Below are 26,777 nucleotides of genomic sequence, written 5' to 3' on the forward strand. Positions count from 1 at the left end.
AAAAAAGTAACATTTTTTCCCTTGACATTATCCTCCAATTCATACTTAAGTGTCTTTCATACTTCTGAAAGCCATAACAGCCAGCAATACATAAAAAGTAAGCTGCAGTTTCAGAAATCCATTTCCCTACTTTACAAGCCACAACAATATTAATTAATAGGCAAGAGCTGGCCTCCTTCAACAGTCTTCTATTCACTTTGGATTGGAAAATATATATTCTTGTACAAGTAGAATACTTGAATATTTACAGTTTTGGAACTCCTGCACGACTGGAAAGGAAGGAGAAGGAGCCAGCAATGTTTCAGAACAGTGCTTCATTGAGGAGGCTTTTCACTGTTCCATATTTCACCAGTTATTCTACGGAGAAAGAAATATAACCTGCTTCTCTGAAAAACAAAAAACATTTAGAGATTCCCCTTAGGGGAAACTTTAAGGAATAAACAAAGATCACACACAAGACTCAATGCCAGGCTTCCTTGGGTTTATTTTCAGCTATACAGCTCTCAAAATCTCCACCAACTCAGACAGAATAGGCCCCTATCCTTAAACAGGCAAAGTTCTAATAAGTTTTAGAAGTAGATGGCAATACTTTAGCTTTCCCATAGAAATGGGAAGAGGTGTAGAAAGTCAAATTTAGAGATCTTAAGCTGTCATCAGCAAGATTCCATCATTCCACCAAAAGTTTTTTGATGTGGCTGGCAAGTTTCAGTGTGCATCGTCAGGACCATCCTAAAAGACAGCAGTGACAATTTAGGTGGTGTCTAGCATCAGGGACAAAAAACCCTATAACGTTCTTTCAAGGATGGGAACTCCTTGCTGACAGGAAGCAGGAAGGGCACAGGTAGAAATAACAACCTTAAGGGATAAAATGCAAAATTCAGTGCCAAACCACCTTGTCTTGAGTGACCTTTCCCATTAGGCAGGGAAGCAATGGGTTTATTGTTTCATGTGTCTCCATTACAGGAGGGTCACCAACATAATCCTGATTCATGATAAGCAGGAAGAGATGAAGACCAGAAATCATCATGGAAGCACAATTCATGTATTCTAGAAATTCTGATTAGGGAAACATAAGCTAATTTCCATTGATAACTTATCTTACCCTGTGATGTTTACATACAAATCACACTGCTTTCTTCATAGGAGGCAAGCCCTTCCTTTCAGGTTGTTTTTCTACACCGTCAGCAGAGAAGAATGTTTTAAAATGTACATCTACAAATATCTGGTTTAGGAATACAAGCAAGCAGTGAAATGATTACTATAAAGATTCTCTCAACTTTGAGCTTCGCACTCAAAAATAAAAACCTCCTAAAAGGAAGGTGAGGAATAAGGCATATAATCAAAAAACAGAGCAAGCAATTAAGAAATTAAATAGCAAATTATAGTTTTACCTCGTACTCAATTTATCTTTGTATAATTTAAAACATGTACTTAAAACCTCTTTTGAAAAACAATTAGAAGAATATTCCTCCATTCAACAGAAAAGCATGTGCAGAATACCACAGAATGCAAAGAAGATTTGGATTTCCTATTATTCAACGGACAGCTAAAGAAGGAAACCGCTCTGAAGAATATTTCCAGATTTTTTTTCTTTTGGAAGGTGACAAAGTTGTTAGCGTTAACAGGTCAGACAATACACAACTTGTTTTCAGCTCCAAGCAGAAAGAAACTGAAAATATTTCTCTCCAAACTAAACTTTCAGATGCAAAAATAGTGATGTAGAGGCTAAAAGCATAGGTGGTTCACAGAATCAGACAAAAGATATTTGCATCTGCTACGGATCGGGGTGTGGGGTGCACAGACACTGAAAAATCAGAGTACCTATGAATAAAAAAAAACCAAAAAAACTAAAAAGGCAAATAGTGCATTCCTGCCCATGACACTCCTGTTCCTGCTCTCATGCCACTTTAAGCTTAAGATGTCCTTCTATGTTGATTCAACCTGGCTGAACACCAAAGTAAAACACCACTGAATAAACAAGGACTCATTTATTTTGTAAGGTATGAAAATTCATTCTAGCATTTTTTGTGAGCAATTTTATCAGGGGCAGGAGATGGGCAGGCACAGGGGAATATGATCTATTCTTCCACAAGGTAGAGACAACTGTTCTTCCCAAGTTTCCCTACAGAGAAATTCAGAACCTTTCAGGCAATATTTTTACTTAAAAGACTAGCATGAAACCCCATGTAATGAAAAAATGTTAAGACTAAAGCTATCAATAAGGAAAGAAATACAATACACTAGCAGACCAAAATGGGAACAGGTACAATTTAGATGTAACTCTATAGGATAAACACACAGTTTGGGTACTCACTGCTGCATCCAGAAAGCTTTACTCAACTCCATGGATCAAATGCAGCCAGGCTGTGTAAAACAGTTGTGGGAAAATTAGCTCTATGCATCTGTCAGATTGCATATACAATCTTTCTGAAGCTTAACATTGTATCAATGTGTGTAAGAGTCTAGAGCAAGCAAACAGGTTGGCAGCTATCTGTATCATCAGGTAAAGGGAAATTTGTTAAGGTGAAATACAAAGCTTTTGTGTCTATCTTCAAGAAACACATATTTTAATCCAAATTCAGATTAAGACTTTTTATGTTTTACTGGATCATTTCTGGTACTGTTGGCTAATTAACAGATTTCTTAAAGTTTTTGTAATATCAAAAAATGCACGACTGATTTTGGTAAGTATGCACAAATAATGTCTCAATGATTTCCTCCCCCTCCAATTTTTCTCTATTAGGACTGAAAATCTTTATTCTCTTATTCTAGGAAATAAACTATTAGGTCTGGTAACAGTAGTATATTTAGGGTTAGGGTTATTTTGCAAAAAAAAAAAAAAATCTTTGGAAGAATATTTAAAAAAAAAAAACAACAAAAAAAGGAGAAGTAGTAACTTTAATTGTAAGTAGAAGTAGTCACAGTGAAGCAGCTTATGAGTGTGCAAAGCATGAATAAGCATCAGGCTGAAACTCAAAAGGAAAGTCTGTTACATCAGGAAACAGCAATATGAATTGCGTTTGCCAGACTGGAACAAAGACTACCACACAAATCCATGAGGTCTGGCTGCAGCCATGGAAGTCTAGGCCTTTAAGGGAATCTGCCTAAGACAGACAGCTAACAAATTAGAGAATAACTATGCATGAAGACTTTTGCTCTATCGCTTGTACCCATGAACAATAAAATAGCAAATAAACAAATACAAAAGCAAACCCCAACACCACACCCCGCACACACACTAGCAAACCCCTGCATCTCTGCAGATTCACAGAGGCAGAAGCCTGTCCACATGTTATTTTCAACTCTCCCAGCTTCAGCGGTTCCTGAAGTGGCAGAAAGCTGTACTGGCCTAACTCATGTTAGTGTAGAGAGGGTAGAGGACTGGGTCTTCATGTGGTCCATAACATGGAAGGAAGAGAAATTCTGGATCTCCTTCCACATCTTGCATTTCTGCACCTGGGACTCTATTTGGTTATTTCCTGTCATGTCAAGATTATCAATTTTAATATCACTAGGATTATGTATCTCAAAATCCTATATCCACTTCTTTTTGGAGGAGGGAGAAGGGAAAGTTAGCAAACCTTTATTAGGAAGATGAGATAAGGGGATAAACTGTATTTTCTTCCTGGTTTAAAATCTGCCAGATAAAACTTGGCATTTTTATTTGTATTGCCTTTCCTAACAATAATCCTTCTTTCTCCGCAGAGAACACTTTAACGAAAACCATTTTTATTTCAGAACTAAGAAACATGTCAAATAAAAGCAAAATAAATTTTAAAAATTTCTTCTCTCCAGGCTACAGACTGCTTAAGTTTTCTAGCAGAGGCTACCAAACTTCCTTACAAAGGTCAAACTTCAGCAGTATTTAAACCCTCTGATTATTATTAATAGCCTGTGACTGAGCCCACTATGCCTTTTCTGTAATTACAGAATACCAGGTTGGAAGGCACCCCAAGGATCATCTGGTCCAGCCTCTCTTGGCAAAAAGCACAGTCTAGACAAGATGGCCCAGAACCCTGTCTGGCTGAATATTAAAAATGCCCAACACTAGGGAACCCGCCACCTTCCTGGGGAGGTTATTCCAGAGGCTGTTTGTTCTCACTGTGAAAAATTTTCCTCTAGGTGTCCAACCAGAATGACTCCAGGAGTAACTTGTGCCCGTTACCCCTCATCTTTTCTACGTGACTCCTTTTAAAGAGAACCTCCATCTTCTTTGTAGCCACTCTCCCAATACTGGAGCAGGGTGATAACTGATCCCCTGAGCCTTCTTTACTCATGTAATATGAAAGCATTAACTCACAGCACCACACAGGACACATCTATGCAGCAGTCTCCAGATGGAGAGCCCAGCTGGCTTTCCACAAGAGCCCACTAGCCTGCCCAGGATCCTGGGTGAACATCATGTAAGCAAAGACCAGGCTACTGTAGTTATGCTGCCACCATGACAAGCCAGTTAGCTACACTGTCCTGGGTTCAGCAGTAGCAGTCATTTTTTTTCTCCTTCTTGGTAGCTGGTGCAGTGCAGTGTTTTGACTTTCAGCTCGGGAACAGAGCTGATAAAAGGATGTTTTGGTTTGGCCAAGGACTTTGTGAGCCTCATGCTCTGCCAGGGAGGAGGGGAAGCCAGGAGAAAGCAGAGACAGGACACCTGACCCAAACTGACCAAAGAGGTATTCCATACCACAGCACGTCATGCCCAGGATGTAACTGAGAGTTAGCCAGAAGGGCTGGGAGACGGCAGGGTTGGAGGAGGTATCGGTCGGAGCTTGGTCGGGCTTGGGGGGCGAGTTATCGGTCAGCTGGTGCTGAGGTGTTGTATTCTCTTCCCTTGTTATTTCCTTTATCATTATTATCATTGGTGGTAGCAGTAGTGATTTGTGTTATACCTTAGTTACTAAACTGTTCTTATCTCAACCCGTGGGAGTTGCACTCTCTCGATCCTCCTCCCCGTTCCTCCGGGAGCGGGGAAGGGGAGAGCCCCGGTGCAGGGGGGGGGGGAGACGGACACGGACCTTGATTGTTGTCAGCTCGGCACCACTCACTGGGAGTGAGTGAACAAGTTACCTGACTGGGTTTAAACCACGACATACACATACACTCATAAAAGCTTAACATGTCCCTTCCAACTGTAGCATGGACAGAGCAACAGTTTTTCAGACTTTTGTCGACACATAGATTTGCTTAGGTTGGAAAAGACCTTTAAGTTCCTCGAGCTCAACTGTTAACCCAGCACTGCCAAGTCCAACACTAAGCCACGTCCCCAAGCACCACAGCTACACATCTTTTAAATACTTCCAGGGGCGGGGACTGAGCCACTTCCCTGGGCAGCCCTTTTGATGAAGAAATTCGTTCTAACTCTCATCTAAACCATCCCTGGCACAACTCTCAATCCATCACTTCCCACCTGCAATTCTCTCCACACTAGATTAATTAGCATTTCAAATAACTCTTTAAAGTTTCTAGTGTTAATACACATAAAAACCATACTCTTTTCCTTCAATTCACATCCATCTTTTTGAATTGGCTAGATAAAAACCTAAGTTTTAATAGTGACTGTTCCAAGTGTTAATTATTTTTTTGCCACAGGAATTCTGTTTGTACCCTAGTTTCTCAGCACAATTTTAAATTACTTCAAAACATTAATATTAAAATGGACAGAATGGAGTTGGTTTATTGTTTTTCCCCACACAAGTTAACTGAAGCTGTGAGAAAAAAGCGCAGCACAGCTTGTTCCAACCAGCACCAGAAAAAGTCTCAGTTCCTTTTAACACAATCACACTGTGATCACTGGAGACCACAAAAGGAAAGATTCCAAGACAAAAGACAGCAAGTACCAATACCTTAAAACCATTTTTTAAAACATAAGATGGGTCTTTAAAGTGCTCAGTGAGATTTGCAGGATCGCTTAGAAGACTTTGCCTCTGCCTATGTCCATACCATGGCTATTAAAATAATGTTAAGCGGAGTGTAACGTATCAAAGCCTTGATAAAACCCAGACCAAGTAACACTGATTACTTATCAAACCATTGATAAAAGAAGCTTTGCTCCTCAAACACAGAAAATCTCAGCAGTAAAAGCTGATCATACAGTGTATTTATTTCTCTAAAATCCATTCCAAAATGCAAACACATTGGCCTCACTGAATCCCATTATGTGCTTGGACTACATTGACATTAATCCTCAGAATGTCCCATTAGAATTTAAGTCTGTTTATTTAACCTTCCTATGTATCTAGGAGATATCCGTAAAATCAAAGACTGTGTCAGCTAAAAGCAGTTCCACCTACTAATTTTGAGACGGTGGTGGTGTCCTGGCTATTTTTGGAGAAGGGGGACTTTTGTACAGGCTTTTTTTAAAGGAACAGATGATCTACTTATTTTTACCTTCTGTCTCAACTTTGTAGCAGATCAGCAAGCCACCATCAAAGTAACTCTTGAAAAAAAAGACTGAGTGAACAGCTGTAGATTCTTCAAAATCACTCATAAATCTACTCAGGAAAGTAGTGCTGCATTATGAAATCCCTACCCCAATGAAATCAAACCACCCGAACCTGGTAGGAGCTTGTCACTTGGGTACCACGCTGCAGTAGTATCTGCAATGCACTTAACAGAAATAGAATTAATTGTCATCCTTTAAAAAGTTGATCCATTAGCATTAGCGTGTTAGGCTGTGATAAAAAGGAGACATCACTGGTAATGCTGAGGCTTATCTTCTCATGGGAATACTTCAGAGTGTTCTTATATTAGGAAAGCTTTTATAGCCTTCTGAAACAGCACATAGATATCCACTTTGGTTTCACAAACTTTTGCTTTCCACATCTGTTCTATTCTTTGTAAATATTGCTCTAAAGGAAAGGTCAATGGCAAAAGTCTACAGATACATTCAATATCAGGCAGACTTTTCAAATAGTCAAGAGGACCAGAAGTCTAAGAACTTGAGTAAACCTAGAAAAAACTAAAGGCCAGATGCATGTGATTAAAAGAAACAAACCCAAAGCCACACAAAATAAAAACATATCACAAAAAAAAAACAAACAATAAAACAAACAAAAACCAAAAAGGAACTCAAAAAAAACTCAAAACAAACAAAACCAAAACCACACAAACAACCTAAAACACACCAAGGAGTTGATTCTCAATAAAAATTCCACCCAAGAAAAAAAAAAAAGAAATAATAGGAAAAAAAAACCCACACCCACAAAACCACACCACCAAACTCTCCCAAAACCCAGCAATACTATTTAATGTATTGGATCTGCCATTGTTTCCTTCTTTCTATGAAAGAAAATGTTCAACTTCAGCTACAGATTGTTTTCCACACCATTTGCAACTTCCGAACTTCTATTAGGTAGCTACAATAAAGTCCCGCATATCATCAAGTGCAAGTTCTTGATTAATTTAACATCTGCAGTTAAAAAAAGTGTTTAATTTACCCCTAAAAAATTTACCCCTAAAAGTTAGATTAATATCCTGCCCAGTCCTTGCCTATGATTAGTATTGCCAGGTACACAGTAGTATATTTCAAATTTTTCTATTGAAGAGCTCTACTGTACTGGACAAACATGTAGAAATTATAATACTGAATAAAACCGGAGAAACAGGAAGATAAAGAGTTAACAGGCTTTGTATAAAAGATATATGTCATAAGCTTGTTAGAGTTATCAGAAGCATTGGTGCAGCACACACGAACTTTTAAAAAGAAATTTTTTCAAGGTCCTTCACCAATTTCTTCAAAAAGTTACACTGCAAAGTCATAAAGGGCAAATGTCTGGCATTAACAGATGCCCAGGAACAACGATGTGTACAATGAGGCGGTAACATTTTCTAATGCCAACAAAAGAGACTCAAACCTAAAACTGAGGGCAAAGCTATAGGCTCTCAGTATCCTCACAACCGAGTCATAATATAAATAAAAAAAAAAACAAACCACTCCCCCCCCCTCCCAAAAAAAAAAAAAAAAAAAAATCAGTGCCGATACATGCAAACTGTATACATTTGCCAAAACACATTTACTTTTATAACACTGAACTTAAAATTAGCTATCACCACTCAGCAAATATTTTCTCATGGCACTGGGGAGAAGTCAGCTCAGTTCTGAGAGCTGTTCAGAAAAAGAAAGGGAACAGTAAACAGTGCTTAGTGAAGATACTGAAGGAGAAGGTAGTCTTTTGACCTTAACAGTCAGTAGCTGCTGACAAACCAAAGGCCAGAGCCTCTCTTATAAACTGGGGGCACTCAACTTATTCAAGGAGAAAGTCTCATTAAATCTCAGAGTGAAGATGGGTATGGAAACCACCATTATTATTCTTGGCCCACCCAGGAGCCTGTGCAAGCAAGGCTACCCTTCAACACTACCTAGTTGACCTCTGTCCTAATACATCTTCAGGTCCCAGTACAACCAGGATCTTGTCCTCACCGCACTCATCTCCACGTTGATACCAAGATGACACATAGCAGTCACCCCTCATCCCTACCACAACCAAGTCATGGCAGCTGGGTTACAGTTAGGCCCTCAAGAGGGGTAAAAGAGCCCTTCCCTAAATCACTTTTCAGAAGCCATAGGACATCTTTCCTAGGTGAACCCCTCTCAAAAAGGCAGAAAAGAAAGCACATGAGCAGAACAAAACAAAACTTTATGCTTCACTTCCTAAAGGGGCAGCATAGATCAAGCTACTCTCAAAACTTGAGAGCCACTGACATAGCAAGCACTAAGGGGAGAAGAGGAAAAAAAAAAGAATAAAAAGGCTAGTCAGGATCACCTGGGATGCAATGTAAACAGCAGCACCCTGATGTTTGTGTATATATACGCACAGCTCCTCTCCTCCTATCTGCTCAATACAACCTTTACTAATGACTATACGGTCAGGCAAGCACAGACTAGCCAGAAGATCATCTTTGATGGTACAAGGCTCTACCCACAAACTCCTTGGGCTGGCTGGCATCAATCATTTTGCAGCTGCAAGATGACTCTAGCTGTGCATATACTCCTCCTTCCCTTCTCTCTTCATCTAGCTCATAAAAGTCTAAACCGAGGTTAATCAGCAGCCTCTGGCTTCAAAACCCTGCTTTCAGCTAAAAATAAAAGCCAGTTTTGCCCTTGGTGAATTATTTCAGTGGCATGTTTCTTTCTTAGGATTAGTTAACGTTAGCCTAAGATGTTCATTTGGCTGGTAACCTAAAACTACTGTCTGAAGAGATTGCTGCTGCCATCTACTGACAACTTCCTTTATAAACAAAACATAAACTGAGACAAACTGATTCCAATAGGAAACCCCAGCATGCACAAACTGGCAGCCAGGCTACACTATCTAAGACGGTAACGAAGCATGAATAACACTTCATCGTGGGCTCAGACCCCTTACAGTGAAGGAAGAGTTTAGGCATCCTGACAAACTGGTTTACTTATACAGAAAAAGTGATGCATTGGTTTTGGGGGCGAGGTTTTGTTTCTTAAATAAAAGAAGGGGGCATATTCCTTTGACTACTAGTCACTCAGCACTAAAGAAATGTGGGAATACTATTTCAAAGATAAATCTTTAACTTTCACAGCATTTTCTCTTAGAAGTAATATTCCAGTTCAGATTAACACAATTGAAAGTGCCAGTTCTGTGCTTGGCTTGATACAGTTTTATCTTCCTAAGGGCTCTTCACTAGAATGCATTGTCAAACAGTTTCATAGGCCAAGCAGCTCTTCCAGCTACAGCTGATACCAACTTCAAAACAATTCTTTAGCAGAGATTCACAGATTGCAGCAGGAGTTGCCTCTTACCACAGCATGTTATTCCACAGGTATTATTAGCCTTTCTCCATCCCTAGGTTTCTTTCATGTGTTAGGAGCTAATATTCTATGAGATAACTGTGAAGTATTTCAGTTGCAGTCTACCCAGCTAGGACTGCCACACATTGTCTGCTCAGCATGTGCACACAGAGTTCCAAAGCCTTTCTTGTTTCCAGCATAGCTATTGGGTCTTCTCTCACTAAAAACAGATGGATATAAGAGTTATCTCTAAAAACCATAGCTTACATAGCAAAAATTGTCACCCAGGTCTCCCAAAATAGCTATAGAACCTAAGAGAGTTGTGATGTTGGAAACTTAAATAGCGAATGTCTGCTCAGCCCCAGGACTCTCTCCGCAGCCATGCGTGAAGCTGCTCAACAAACACATCTGCCAGACCCTGCACTTTCCAAGAACCACCTCAGGGTTCACTGAAGCACCAAATACAGCGACATCCAGTAAACCAAGACAGAAAGCACACAGGGATGCTCTATAACCTTTTGCTAAAGAGTTATCTATGCAATTATCTATTCTAAATAAGATTGGTACTTGATTACTGCCAGTAAGTAATTCTAACATATACAATTCCATGTATTATGTAACTGCAACACAGTAATTGCTGTAGGAATAGCAAAGCACAAACAACTATAAAAAAATAGCTAATTCTATTAGATAACACAAATTTAGGGATTTGCTCAGATTAAATGTTTATATATATCACTGGAGCCTTTACAAATACAGATCAAGGACCACAGGACCTAATGATATTATCCACTGTACAGAGAGAGAGAACATAGATGTCAAACCACAAGAAAAGCCAGAGAGTTTATATACCAGACACCCAAGTCCATGTCAGCCTGTATGAGAAACAACGATAAATAAATAGCGTTATCATTATGAGCCTGTAAGCATCGTAGAAAAGAAGATATATAAAGGCAAAACTTAAGAGAAAAATTACATTTCTTACTAAGTATCTTGTTTTAGTACTTCCTTGTTGGTTCCACAGACCTATGAAAGCAGGCACTGTGCTAGACACCACTCAAAGTCAGAAGGACTTTAAATGTAGACCAGGTAGGATACTGGAGGCTGGGAAAAAAACTTCATAGTGAAAATAAAGAGCTTACAAAAGAAAAGACGCAAGAGTCAGGTGCAAATGAAAGAGCAACAGTCAGAAAAAAAAAAATCACAAACAGAAAGCCAAAACAAAAAATAAACAAACAAACAAAAAAAAACAGGGAATCTATTTTTCAACAGCTGTAATGGATATAACCAAACCTCATCTTCACCAAGATCAGGAGAGAGGTATTTCAGTAAATGAAAACACAAAATAAGATTATCCCAGTCTAGAGTTTTAGGTGATAGAGAGAAAAGTGGTCCATCTAGAAAAGAATCTGGAAAAACACAGACATAGCCAGAACATGAATACTCAGAAACACATTCCTTTTGAAAGCAATGCTAAAAATGGTATGAGTAGCAGGAAGAGAAATGATGTTTGCTTCAGCCATCAAAAGCAATGGGGGGGAAGAGCTTGATAGGAAAGATTAAGCAGCTGTTGGATTCCCGCTGAAATTGAATTCATGGCTAAATGCACAGGAAGAGGTCTCTGAAAAGCAAGATGAAAGTGGAATTTGGAGAAACAGGTATTTAGGCAGATGCAGATGCAATTTAATACTGAAGAATATGCAGTTTTAAGTCAGTTTTGCTCTGTGTGCTTCAACTCTAGGTAGAGTATATCATGAATCCCCAAAAAGCATAAAATCAAAGGGAGAAGCTGCAAATGACCAGGAGAAAATGGAGTCAGTGAGCTATCATTCAAAGTGGCAGACAATCACATGAACAAGCGAGATGCTTCTTAGCTCTCGTTTGGAAGAGGTTATTCAAAGGATATTACTGTAAGACTGTTCTGAAGACTGCAAGAGATGGCAACAGGACTGGGAAAGAGTGGGATGGAAATGCCATGGGTAACACTGTAATCAAAGTAGTCATAGACTTCAGATACGAACGAGTAATGAGCACAGCTTGGGGAGCAGGTAGGTAAAGGACAGGTAGCACAAAAAAAGTAAGGATTAAAGCATGCTTATGCCATGAAAAAGCTAAAGGAAAGGAAGACACTATGGAACAAGTTAAGCAAGAGATTAAAGCAGGCAGAAGAAAACCAGAAGACAGAATGGAATTATCAAAGCAAGCACTGGTTTTAAGAAAGGTCTGCCTCCGACAGCAGAAGAAGTAAAGGGAGCGCTTCACTATCTGGAATAAGTCAGTAACATCTGGAGGCAGGAAGGAGCAACTGCAAGGTAAGTGACAGAATCAAAGATGGCATGAAGACAGTATGGCTTGCCAGGATCCTGTGAAGATGGGAGAAAAGAGAGATATAAAGTCATTCAATTCATAGTAAAAATAGGAGCAAATAACGTTTGTCCTTACTTGATGGCTATAAATTCCATTTTCAAGTACTGTTGGAAGGCAGACTCCAGCAAGTCAGCACATTCACCTTACTGGTACCACACAGGCTCTCAGTAACAAAGCTCACTGTGCCCTTGCTATCAACATGGTGCTCTAAGCTTGCAGTGGGTCTGCAGAACTAAAATATATGGGTCTAGGTCAGCACTACAATTGCTTTGCAGGAAGAGCTACTAAGAAAATTGAGGGTTATGCTTGTCTGCTTACTGTTCTGCCCCAACTATTGCAGGCAACTACATGGTCCCCACATGATCTCTTCACTGGCAGCATGAAGACAGCTGCTTCCTGCCCCCTAAGGCTACACTGGTATTATGTATCATGTTTAGTGGGGTTTTAAGGCTAGAGTTTACAGCATTCAACTAGCATAGAGCTCTCTACACAGCATTTTTCCAATCCAATATGGCTAAAAAGATCAAGAAATTCTGGGGAAAAAAAAACTATTATTTAAATTGAGACATTAAAAAAAAAAAAAATTCTAAAATACCTTTACAGTATAACATAAGGGGCAACACAACTGGTTGTTATTTAAAGATAGGCCCAGTCTAAGAAATGGACTTAAAACACATAGAAGACATCTCACTGACTTAAACACATTACTACAGCAACAGGATGCAATACCTTACTGAGGAAGGTTAAAATCATCATTCCAACACTACACATCTCAGTTAAATGGAGGAAAAAGTACATGCGAGGTTTGGACTGAGAATCTTCAGACTTCTGAGCCATGTAAGGGTTGATACAGCTTCCAGATCTGCTTATGCCACAGTTCTGTCATTTTCTGCTTGTCTCTAACTAGCACACTTCCTAGTGTAAATCAAAATCTTACCAACACAGTAACAACATATTTCACTGAAACTTTCTGAAAAGATATTACAGACCCAGATTCACTTACCTGCTTGTCAGCTTACAGACACTGCAAAACACGGTCATAACCAATACCAAACAAGTAGCATTTAACAAAAAAATGCAACATCAGCAGTGACATTCAATGCCAAAGCAATGCTATACAGCACAGCAACACTTACACTGGCTGCTCAGACCTTAAACACACTGATATAGAGCATGCTCTAGAAAACTGAAATCACTGCTGAAAAATGGTTTATAAAAAGTACATCCTTAGCCAGAAGAGACACTTTTATTTCGAGATGCCCTGGAGAGATCACCGACTTACAGAACGCTAAACCACACACAGAGAGAAAACCCCATAGTCCAACAGACCAGAAAAGGCCTCACAGCTCTAATATAAAGCATTCTCACTCTGTAAGAGTATTTAAAACATATCAGAGCTATACAGCTATGCTTAAATGCTGAAAATACACTGTGCATACCTGCCTGACTGCAGAGCAGATTCATTGATAGCCTTACATTTTTATGGCATAACTTACATACAACTACACCATGAAAATCCAAGTAACGTTTTCACAGCTGCATTACAGTGTAATTTACATCAGAAATACATCAGAAGTCATTTTTCTATTATTTCTACCTTTCACATGGTTCTCTTGTTATTGATTTATGAGTCAATCTGAAATCTTACTTTGAGGCCTTTTTCCCATTACCAGTACATTACAGTTGTGATAAATGCTACAAGAACATAATTTATGTTAAGTTTCCACAAACATTGCAAGAAAGCTTGCAATTATTGACAGCACAACCATTTAGATTTGCTCATAATCTCATCTACAAAATCTTAAACCTAATAATGCATTTGGTTTAAGGAAAAATAAATCATTACTAGAGAAGTCTCAAAATATTATCAAACTTTCACTTAATTGTCTCTGGCAGCAGGTGTATTGTAGCACTTCCATTTACACCTGTGTAGCTAAATCTGTCATTTCTTCAGTATAAATCCTTTGGTTTCAGTGGGTTAGGAAACAAGCATATAGATCCACTACAGTATGAACATGTTATACAAGTTTGCTACCACAACACTATTGAGATTTGGACAATGAGGAATGGCTTTAAACTGACAGAGGGGAGATTTAGATTAGATATTAGGAAGAAGCTCTTCCCTGTGAGGGTGGTGAGGCACTGGCATGGGTTGCCCAGAGAAACTGTGGCTGCCCCATCCCTGGCAGTGTTCAAGACCAGGATGGACAGAGCTTTGAGCAACCTGATCTAGTGGAAGGTGTCCCTGCCCATGGCAGGGGGATCGGAATTAGATGATTTTAAGGTCCCTTCCAGCCCAAACCATTCTATGGTCTGTGATTAAAGAAAAAAGGACAGCTTTATCATTTTATGTCTGAAATATGGCTGCTAATTTAAAGTACTTTCAGCACCCATAACAGCTTTTATTTTAAATATGGCCATCATTTAACTAAACTTCTTTTCCTTTACATGATTATTTTAAAAAAAATCAATACATCATGGAAGTCTTAAAAGGCAGCCTTTCACGCAAAAAAGCAGTGTGGGTTTATTGAGCCAGTGCATGGACAAATTGCCCTAACAGATTGGAATGATTACCCCCTAAGGATCATTAAGCCACAAATTAAGAAAGATTTATACAATAGATACACTAATGACTCTCCTAGAGAATCCACCACAGACTATTGATCAAAAATCTATTTTAAAATAAACTCCTAAATATATATTCAAAAATTAGTAGGAATGTCAAAGTGTTTATTCAATAAAACATAATGGGCCCTCTGGAACTATTACCAAGATGCAAAAACATAATTGTAGTTTTTAGTGTATTTTTTACTGTAGATTACAAATAATTTAGAAAACTGGCTAAGTATCAGCATTACCATTTGGGAATATTAGTATATGGGAAAATGAACCATAGACGGGTTAGGTAGCTTCTTTTTTGACTTCAGTACAAACACTCCAATTTCACACATATATAGCAAACAGTAGGGTTTGTGGTTTTTGGTTTTTTTTTTAAGACAGGAAATTATTCTGAAGGACCTAAACCAGAAAAGAAGGAAATGACACAGCATGACATTTGGTATTAAAAAAAAAAAAAGAGAAAAAAACATCTCTGTAAATTCCCATCTGTAATTAAAAACAAAACAAGTAAACAATACTGCAATCCCCAAAGAGATCTGACACTTCTAATCAAAAGTCCCCTTCCATACTGATGAAAGAAGGCACGTAAATATATAATACTTATTATATGCATAAGCAACTGTTGCCTGACAATCTTCCTCCCAGTTTCCCCCTCACATGAGTTCTGGAAGAAAGTACCTCCAGGTTGGAATTGGATAGAATCTAAGTAAGTAAATAACGTGAGGCACACGGCACTTTCTAGTTCCCTAGTTCCAAATATCAACTGTTTTGAAAACATTAATAAAACTACTTTTAAGTATTTTGGACTAGGATCCATAAAAATTGCTCCAAGATTAGCACAATGTCAAACTTTTCTCTAGAAGCCCTGTCACACATGAGGCTCCCCAGCCCAGTCAGCACTGCTAAGCATGGCTTTAGGAAGCACAGCTGCAAAACTACTGCCTTCAAAAGCATATAGTATATTGACAGTGTTCCAATAGACACAAGTGCACACATCTACCACCTCCCCAGAAGTGGACAGAAAGCCTACACAGAAACTCAAGGGTTTGGGACTTCACACAGGAAGGAATAAACATACACTTGCCACAAAGGACAGTATCTGTGGTTGGCTGACAGCAAGCTGTCAGCCACCCACCCAGCTGCTGTCTGACTCCTCCTCTCCCCCCCGGACTGGTGGAGAAAATGAAATTTAAAAGCTCATGTGTTAAGAGGAAGATGGGAAGATGGAAAGATCACTTACCAGTTACTATCACACACCAAACAGACTTAACCCAGTGAAAACTGATCTAGTTTATTGCCAAATAAAATAGACCTGGATGGTGAGAAACAAAGACAAGGACTAAAGCAGCTTCTTCCCCCACCTCCTTTTCCCCAGGGCTCAGCTTCACTCCATTCTCTACCTCCTCCCCACTCCCCGAGTGAGGATGAAGAATGCAGTTGCAGTCAGTCAATAATGGTTCCTCTCTGCTACTCTTTCCTCCTCACACTTTTTCCCTGCTCCAGCATGGGGTCCTTCCCATGGGCTGCAGACACTGACCATCTGCTCCAGCATAGGAGCTGCAGTTCCTTCCAGAAGGACCCTCTCCAGCATGGGCTAGCTATGGGCTCTAGATCACTAGATCACTCAGTACATATCCATGTACTCTGGCATAGTCTCCTCCATAGACTTCAGGAGAATATCTCTTCCCATACTTGGAGCAGATCCTTCCTCTGCTCCTTCTCTGACCTTCTGTGTGTTTGCAGGGCTGCTTCTCACACTTCCTCACTGCTGTGCAGCATTTTGCCCTTTCTTAAATACATTTTCCCAGAAGCACCACTTGCTGATGGATCCCTGACTTTTTCCTCACAAAGACCACTCCTGCAGATCCCTTACTCCCACAGCTGTATCACCTAGAACCAGTACCTACCATGTGGTAGGAAGCCGGGGGGGGGGGGGGGGAAGAAAAGGGAGAGAGGACAGAGAAAAAAAAATAAAAAATAAAAAAACACCAACCCACCTACCCACACCACACTGAAGTCTCCAAAGGAAAAAGTTTCACCAACACCAGCAGATGCCAGATTATGCCTCAGGCCTACAAGCATGTCTACTACCAAGCCCACTCAAAGTCCAAAATAACCAATTCCACTGCTAGACCAAGGAAAATGAATGTCCTTAAGATGCCTAATAGGTTATTCTGCTGCATCCAATATGATAAAGTGGATGGAATAAACCACATTTTTTCCTCACACTGAAAATATATTGCCACACTAAAGATTTACAGCACAAATAAGTCAGGAAGCATCCTTTGCAATTTCATAGGGAAGAATTTTCTTCTATACAAGTAGTATAATTTATGTACATTTGAACTAGAATGACAATCTGTCATTAAACTATAAGCATTTGTATATGCAGACATGCACGTACCTCCGAAAGCAATTAAGGAATAGCAGCAAATCAGTCTTCATTTCACAACAATGACTTCTGGAGTTAACTATTCAGCATTCGGATGAGCTTCTAAAACAACAGAGTTACTTTTCTTCTACATCAAGCCATAACCCAAGTCAGGTCCCAGCAACAAAAATAGGAACATGGCTTCATCAGTGCTGTTCTGGGAACATCTTTCACACTCTACATTACATGAATTATCAAAGGTTTCAGTAGGATATTAAAAGCAGGAAATTGGCAACTATGCTTAAGATGCTTAATAACTTCTATGATAAGATCATTTTTAGTTATTATTATCCTGCAAACTACACTCCCAGAATTCAAACTATGATTTCTTATCTGCTTCAAATGGGGTCTGCTTCAAATGGGAACCCTGTCCATTTCCAGAATGAGATATGGGGCTGGAAAAAGGGAGCAAAAAAGGAAAATACACGGTACACTCCCTTCTGTCATCACAGCATACAAGTTGCTTGGTTTTATTTACTTAGTATGCCTATAAATTGCACCCTTTGAAACAGGGATTTGAGATTCAGGGGAGATAGGTCTCTGTCAAAGGAGCTATCCTTTACAGTACCCAACAAGATGAAGCCTCTGAAAATGACCATTTTACAAATTCCTAGGCTATAAGCTGACTAGGAAGTACTACATCATTTAGTTTGATATATTGTAAGACGCTGCCCTTTAATCACTCAGTGATCTCTGTACTGAGCTTACTAAGCTGTGGCATTTTAAAACTGAGAACCCACTATATCTCATCACACTTGGGTTTCAGTGACTAATCATCCTGTGATCATCTGAATTTGTCCAACTTGAATATCCAAGTTTTTCTCTTATTCTGATCTCCCTAATTAAGGAAAGTACCTGATACAAATCCCCTTTGGAAGCACTTTGACATTAATCAGGTCACTAGTCTTATTGATAAACTAAGATTTGTCACATATCCCGGCTCCATATGTAACTACAGCAAATTTTGAAAACTTCTTTACACAAGGAAACCAGAATGAGATGTAGTTTTATAAAACTGACCTATACATAGAGACAAAAATCACCCACCTATTTAACTGGTTCAGTCAAAACACAGCATTTCAAGGGGAATTCCCATTTATTTACTAGTTGGTTGGTTGATTTGATGGTCCAACTGAGCTTGCCTCATCTTCCATCCATCTGCATCTCATCTACACATTAAAATACATACATACACACCACACACCATATGAACCCAAGCACCAATCCACACTAAACCCTCTAGTATAGTAACATTAATTCTCTGAATTTCCAGAGCCAAAGTGATAGCTATATTTGATTTCAGCAAAATTCTCCTACTCTTCACAGCTGCAAAGTTGCTCAAAATATTCCCTGAAACTGTTTTACAAAATGCCAGAGGCTCCCATGAAAATAGGAGACTTGGAGGAATACAGAGTCGAAGAAAGCAGTTTGAAACTTAGAGCCTTTTACTAAAAATAGTCTCTGCAAGTCATACAGCAGAATGATAACTTCTGAGGGTGTGACAAAGGGGTGACCATAAACTTGCTTTCACCTATGTAGGTGAAGGACTTCTTGGTCCTTCTACCACCCAGGGGAACGCAGCCATATGGAACTCAGGCCACAGAAACATTTACATCACACAGTCTCATTTGTTTGCATGCATACAGAAATCTACCCCATGCTCCTGAACAGGTAGCAAATACTGCTTTAAAAGTATGCTGTATGTGCACATTCATAACTATATTAAAATAAGCCACTATATCCCATTGACAAAAATCTTTCAAACAGAATATGCAATCTGTCAAGCAGTACTATAATTTCCATCCAAATGCTAGACCACAGAGTATAAAAATACCCTAGAAGCCAATTATAAAACACTTATGGTTAACAGGTAAGTATCTCAATCTTCATACTACTCCCTAATTCAATACAATCCAGCGCTATTTTCAGGCAACTACAGAAGCAGTGTTCAGAATATCAGACAGAAAGGGCAAAAAAAAAGAGCAATTCCGCACTCAGTGCTTGCTCCTTCCAGAGGATGAGTGGCCTAGACTCCTAATAAAGCCAATGACAAATGAGGGCACTCAGCAGCTCCTGCAAGACCCCCACTGTGTGCCATGGTCAGACCCTATTTTAATAGGCCCTCCATTTTAAGCACATAATTACTCTTTACAACAAAGGAATTAAAAATAAAAGTACTCTTGATAAACATAGTTACAAAACCACACTAAAAAACTGTAGTAGGGGTCAGAAATTGCATCTTGAACATTAACACATTACCTTATACAGCTGTGAGACTTTGCTTTCATTATTCCAGTGGATTTGGTGGAGTAATTCTAGATTTAGACCTGCATGTGTTATAAGCAGAACCTGGCCATAGATTCAGCTAAGGCATGTTGATATCATGAAAAATACTGAGTGTTGAAGGAAAACAATGGGGTGGGGTTTTCTTCATCTCCACTATTCTAATAATAGTGATTTTTTTTTTCTCCCTGAAAACACAATGCCAAGAGCTATCATGAAAAAAGGATCACTCAAGTTTTCACTAATTAGACTAACACATCAAGAAAAGCAATAGGAAAATGAATTACCTTATTTTTCATTAGAAAAAGCAGATTTCCTTTCAGACGGCACCATCTCTCTCTCAGTTCTACATGCAAAGAAGTAAGAGATTAAGAAAAACAACCTTTTGTCTTCACACATTAAATGCTTCTTAAAGAAGATGCATTAGTTATAAAGGTCAGGAAAAAAAGAATCATTAACAACCAAAAAAAGCCAGCTTCACTCAGCAGCTGCCTATGTACAACATGCTGTTAAATGCCAAGCAACTTCCCAGAAGGTTTCTTCTACTCTGCAGCCAAGAGAATTGGTGACTGCGGCACACACTCAACAATGTTTTCTCTGTTTTCCTCCCTTTTCCTCACATTGGAGCAGAAACAGCCACTTGGGCATGGAACAGCTTGTTCTTCAATTATTTCAAGAGATGAAATATAATCCTTGTTAAGACACAAAAACATTTACTATCCCACTTAGATTACAACACACTAATCTAAATTTATAATTGTTAGAAAATAAGAACTAAGCAAATGAAACCTAAATACTCACAGTCATTTTGTTATTGCTCTTACTACACTTTTAAAAAGTGCTTAACCAATGGGAACAACAACATATTTGTGTTTATACACATGCAGGCACTTAAACTTTTAAAAACAGGGAATGCTTCAGAACTTTAGGGTTGGTGAGTGGGTCCAAAAGGGTTCAAAAGTTACTCTTCCTGAACTTTCCACTTTTAAAATTGCATAATTTTTCTTCTTAAAAAAGCACTTGTGTATACATCTCTAGGTACAGACAGATACATATATATACCTGCTATACAGATGTGAGCACTTCAGACAAACCCGATGCCACTTCTTCACATACGAGGGAAAGGCCTTACGTAAGATATATTCCTTTTTCTTTCTGAGAGGGCATGTGAAACCCCACATGTCCACACAGCAGCCAATCTTGAACTGCTAGGGAGCAGGAAGAACAGCTGTGCCCTAAGATCATGTTATTCCACAGCTACCTCTGTGGAACTCTTGTACTTACCTCAAAGCTGGCGATTGCTAGAGACATAACATGGACCAGGGGGGATGGAGGGCCTATATTGTTACAATAAATAAATAAGATTCTTTTTCCTTCCTCTTGATAATTTCAATAGGCAACATTTAAAAAAATCAGAATAGCTTTTCCCCCACAGGAGAGTGGAAGGTTTACGCTCCCAGGCACAGGACATAAAATAACTGGTTTCACTTATAACCAGGGTTGGTTTTTAGAAAAAGAATTGAACTTCCTAGGTATTTGCAGATGTATTAGAGTACAAGAACAACACAGAAAATAATACAGATGCATATCCACCAACTAAAAATCTAAACACAGTTATCAGAGGCAAGGATGCTGCTTTAGAGTAGAAGTACAGGACCCTGCTAAGACTAAATTCTATCCTCCAGAACCCTGTAGGGACCAAAAGGAAGGAATGTTACATTCACACTGCTGCTTTTTCTCATAAAAGTCATTTTTATATAGGACTGTGAAAGTCACTACCTCGTAAGTGTGAAAAATAAGCAAGTCCAAAGATTAGTCAGACTAACGATGATCAGTGGATAGTATACCAGCGGATAGCATATACAGTGACCAAAACACCTCAAGAGAAGTGACCCTTCTCTCAAGGAGTCATAATCTGATTGCTGAAAGCCAGAAGGATTTACAGGGCAAAAGGAACATCCTACACATGCATAGTTTTTTTAAACACTTTCCTAGATTCTATCACCACTGACCATGGCACAGAGAGCCCATGATAGTGGGTTAGATGAATGTTTGGTCTGTCTCTGGTCAACCTAAGGTTTTTAGTGGCAATATCAGTATTCACGAGGGAAGAAAACTTAAAAACATCCTCATAAACACCATACATTCACTGGACATGCTGCCTACAACAAGAACATGGGGAGAGAATCCTCTTGAGGAACCTCAAAGCAGCCAAAAAGAAAAGCTCACTAGTATTATCTCCAAGAAATTTGCTGTATCCTCCACAGGAAACTGTCTACTTGCCATTAGAAAATAAATATTCTGAAAATGTGGCACAAAATTTTCTCATCCACTCATCATAATTGAGGCTGTGTTCGTTTGGGTTTGTTTGGTTTTTTTTTTCCCCAAAATAAGCATAAGCATAATACAATGAAGATCAACTGGGACAAGTGAAAATAAAACATTTGCTGTGGCTGAAATTATTGCATTAGAGCTGATTTTACAGCTAAACAGGAGCTATTTCTTAACAGCTACCGAGGGAACAGACATTTATTCAAGCTTACTGGAAATTGAAAGACATTTAAAACATGATCATAAAAGCCTGAAGAAACCTGCAAAAGAGGTAGGAAGTGAGCCATGGAAAATCTATAATGATAAAAGAACAGGTTTTGAGTATGGGAGGGGCAGCTCCTGAGGAACTGAAAATAGGGTGACTAATGACTAGTGATAAGCAATCACAAGTAGTAAAAATCAATCTTTCTTAACAGGAAAAAATAATTAAAATAATAATAATAATGTAAGAACCAAGTACTGTTTCTCAGAGACATGACAAAGGAAGCTTGAAAACTTAAGCAAACTAAAGAGCTAGCTTTAAACTTCTTTATTTAGAAGGTATTTAGCACCACTCAAGCATCAGTAATGAAGAAAACTGAAAACTCCAAGGTGCATGTGATTAGTGAAACTGCAAGCTGACAACTGCAACACAGGTAGTTTTCAGTGCAAGTCATTTTACCTATTAATTTTTCATCCCCGACCACCCTGCAAATCTTCAGTTTTCCTTCCTTGTCAAAAGAAACTGATGGTTGCCTGGCCAGCAAAGCCAGATCTTTAGCACTGAATCTCATGGTGCTGCCAGGGAAGAGAATGAAGATGAGTAAGAACGGAGGAAGACAATGATGATGCTATTTAGTTTGTTGAAGCTGAGGAAAACCTAAGCCACAGATATGAGGGTCAACTGAAATATCAAAAACAAAACAAAAAGCAAGAGATGGCGTTTTTTGTTGTGTTTTCCACTCCTGTGTCCTCCAAACACCATACTATCTTTCATAGTATGGGGGTAGTGCAAGTAATAGGGAAAAACCGCAAGGTTATATGGGTGACAACATCTCCCACATACATTTTAAGAAACAAAAATGTATGTTTTGCTTTCCATTGTCTCTATAACCTCATGCAGAAGCTATAATTTTACCCTGCATTTCCACAGTTTATCAATACTGCTAAAAATACATTCTGGCTATAGGCATATAAATAACTAGGAAGCTCAAACAGGTATTCAAGGGGCAGGGGTAGAAGGCAAGATTGCCTTGTACTTCCATCTCCTTCACCGGAACAATAACTGTAAAAAAATATGAAGTATTAACTATAAAAGTTCACTATATACTCTAGTATTCATGTTTGTTATACTGATGCTGATTAGGACACCAAGTGCTTCCTATTGGTTTATGGTATATCCTAACAGTTTTCAATTCTGGAACACTTTCTTCTGTACTTTCAGGAAATGAGGTCTTGTTCCTCACCCCCCAATCAAAAATAAAACAAGAAAAAAGAAAAAAGAAAAAAAAAAAACCACAACCACAAAACCAACAGTTTTCGGTTATTAGAACTACATCTACTGAACCTAGTGAAAAAATTATACTGGACATATACATGAGAGATCTTTTCTTCTCTCATAGCTCCTCCTTGGTTTGTCTGAAATTAATTTAATATTAGGTTCTATAGCTGTAATTTTGACCAGTGGAAGGCTGGAAACATATGTTTATGTCCAAATTACAGTTAACAGCACCATGCTGCAAGGAAGGCAAAATAAGGCCAGAAGTGTATTTCTAAATAGATCTGCCTTTTAAGCCACAAAATATTCTATGCTCTTATTCAATCCTCTTCATTGTTTTTTTGGGTTTTTTTTTCAGATGGTTAATACTCTTACACACTTTAAAAAGGCATCTAATGCACAGCACACGGGCTTCAGAATCCAGTTTCGGTCTCTAAATCAGAAGCCTTTGTTCTTTAGAGGACAGCACTGACACCATCTGATGGAGAACTACAACTCTTAATTCCTGATCAAGTTCCTCAGTTGTTGAGCTAAAGGATAAGTTACATCTTTTGCACTGTATCTTTCTATTTGCCCTTTCATTCCTACTTTCCCCCTTTATATTTACTTCCTTTGTTCAAGTTTATTCCTCAATAAATGACTGCTGCTGTCTCCTTTAATTTCTAATGGCCAAACCACAGCCAATTCCAACAGCACTACAATGGCAAAAGCAGACCAAACTCAACTATTAATAGAGCCAAGCCATAAATATGACATCCAGAAGATAAGTCTCCAAGTCTTTTTTCTGTTTTTTTCCTCCTACAAAGGTTCTACAATTCTATGGAGAACTGCCATAAAGCTAAAGCTCTTTTCCCTTTCATTATCAAATACCTTTGCAAGCCAGAAACAGAATAGCTGCAAGCATTCCTAGCACATATCTAAGCAGTAGAAGGTTGCAGCTTCCTTTTCCATTCATTCCCATACATACATGTTCTGTTTTGTTTTCCCTTCAGCATCAGCAGCAACACTTCATTTTTTAAGCCCATCTTCATGCCTTTGGCTCCATTTCATAATCTTGTTGAAATTACAACCTTATAACAACATGGTCATCACAGAACCAGGCCAGCAATTTACAACATACAAGGGTGCTGCTGTGCCAAAAATGAGCTACTGACTCCAACAGAGGTTCCATGCAGGTACAGATGGCTATGTTTGGTGAATTGATGGACTACAACTATGAAAATATGAGTCACATAGCACTTACAAAAAGTCTATTTATCATACACTGTAATCTAATACTACAAACATCCAGCATTGAAGATCAAATCCATCAGGGGCAGGGGAAGCTGCTGGCTTGGCCACATGATATACAAAACCCAGCCACCATGACCCTTGCAAAAGGCTTACAAGGGCATACAGAGATTTGGGGACTGGCAACGCATACATTCCTGCTAGCCTTTGCAGGCTCAGTGGAATTAATTGTTGGTTTTGGTTTACAGCCACAGACTATATTTTTAACAACAAAGCACACTGTTTGCAATAGACCTACTTGTTTTTAAAAACAGCAGACCTAAATTTGGCAAGGTAAATAATTTTTGTGATCTCCAGCTGTGCACTGTTTTGTTATCCCCTGGTCCCCTCTCAGGCAGATATCTTTCACACCTCTCACATAGCTTATTGGTAGCCTTCTTGTTTTAGAGAAGGCAGTTCTAGAAATCCAACTGCAACCTACTTAGTTACTGGTTTGCGAACTAATCAGTTTCAGTCCATTGTGTAAGCCACTTATAAATCTACACTAAACAGCATTTTCAGGTGTAGCTGTACAGATACTTTAGATTGGTTCTATCTTTTTGAATAGCATGAAGGAAGTCAGACACTATGAGCCTGGTCCCAGGTGGAAAAGTCATTGAAAAACATCAGCAAGCATACAAAGCCTATGCTATCAAAGAAATGAAGGTTACTGGCTAAACTCTAATTATGCTTAAATGGAGTAATTACTGTAATGCATGAACTTATGTAATTTACATAGAATTGCAAAACACAGAAGACCAGAGGACAGGTTATAAGCTGCTATTTAAGGAAGCTTTTGTTTTCCAGCAAAGGGAAAAACAGAACCAGGTGAACAGAACATTATGGTTTTCTGGAGAGCTCATGAAAAGGAATAAAGAAACACCAGGAAGTGATGTGCATATTGATTTTGGTATTTCCCTCCCTCCCCCCCAAGATGTTCTATCGATTGCACGTATCTATCTGTAAAGTGGTAATGGTCTAGAAATTCCTTTAATCACACCTGGGCATCACTTGCTTTGCAGATGAACCATAACATGCAAATCATGTGGGACAGCAAGAGTGGTACACAGCAATTAAAACCCCTGAGACAGCATGCTTTGGTACATATACGCCTGTCTCAGACTTTAAATGTGAGGCAGCTTGGCCAGCAGAGATCCACAGTGCTAATAATCAAGGTGCCTGTTCCCTGGAAATTTGCCAGAGAAGCTAAACTAATCTGACAATGTCTGAATATTATTCAAACCTAAAAGGCCTAAGAGACTGTGGGATTCAAACTTGCATTTAACTTAGAAGCTTAATGACTATCCAAAGGTGATCACAGCCAGAGCTGACACAACAATAAAATTAAAAGGTAAAAAACTGACGGGAGTGTCTGTGTTCAGCTGTAGCACTGGGTCTCCTTGAAGGAGCAGCAAGACCGTTTAGCTCAATAATCTACTTCCGTTTTGTAATAAAGCTGTCAGTTGGGGAAACTACTTAGTTACATAGTACCTTTGAATGTTTCTGCTAGCTAATCGCTTTCCTAGCATGATCTCCAATAGGAAAGATATTATCTTCAGCTATTTAACACTGGTGGTTGAAGAGACTGGCATTATTTAATACTTGTGGTTAGAGAGAGTCATGCTGCATCTAAAGTCTCTCTCAATATTTCTCCCCACACAATCACCACAACCATAATTCAGGTGGAAACCAGACCAGTCAATTACTTTGCAAGCGGCCAGGAGAGAAAGAGGTGGAGGAATCTATGTCCTTGGAAGCAATAATTTCAGAACAGATGAAGTTCTGACAGCTCACGGACCACAGAATTTATTAAATCTGTTAGATGTCCGCTGTCCCCTCATATTTGCCATTATCCTTTTGATGATCACTTTCTCTGGATGTGGAACAATTATAACTATTTGATTCACATGACACAGAAGAGTTGAGATATATTGTAACTATTAAGTACCAGCCATATAGTTGCCTATTTTTGATTATCACAATGAGAAATATGTATATTTTTGATCACTTGAAGATATGTTAGACCACCTCTTTCCCTATACATAAATGTTAGAAGTCAATCGAAACTGTCAGCATGTTCAAGTAATATTAAATTACAGGGAAGTTTTACCAAGTAAAACCTGTACAAAATTGACTTCAACACATGAGACCAGCATGAAAAAAGCTATACACTGAAGCAATCTGCAGCCCCTGCATCCTGCAGGACAGCTACTAAGATATATTTTATTAGTTTCTGATACCAC

At 38.8% G+C, this 26,777-nt stretch overlaps 1 protein-coding gene across 4 annotated transcripts in view; it reads right to left on the reverse strand.

Moving 5' to 3' along the window:
• Window positions 1-26,777, reverse strand: part of INPP4B (inositol polyphosphate-4-phosphatase type II B) — a 311,298-nt gene that overhangs the window by 248,954 nt on the left and 35,567 nt on the right. Inside the window, exon 2 of one of the 4 annotated variants that reach the window (XM_057419360.1) lies at window positions 19,745-19,796. The exons of 2 other annotated variants lie outside the window; for them this stretch is intronic. In XM_057419360.1, coding sequence (XP_057275343.1) covers window positions 19,745-19,756 — 12 coding nt within the window. In that variant the 5' untranslated portion in view covers window positions 19,757-19,796. Of the gene's footprint in view, window positions 1-19,744; window positions 19,800-26,777 lie in introns of those variants that run through there. One more of the 4 variants, XM_057419349.1, reaches the window with a different exon arrangement.

The sequence above is a fragment of the Pezoporus wallicus genome, unplaced genomic scaffold (assembly GCF_028554395.1).
Source record: "Pezoporus wallicus isolate ANWC-B61680 ecotype Strahan unplaced genomic scaffold, APGP_CSIRO_Pwel_v1 contig_6597, whole genome shotgun sequence".
Lineage (NCBI taxonomy): Eukaryota > Metazoa > Chordata > Aves > Psittaciformes > Psittacidae > Pezoporus > Pezoporus wallicus.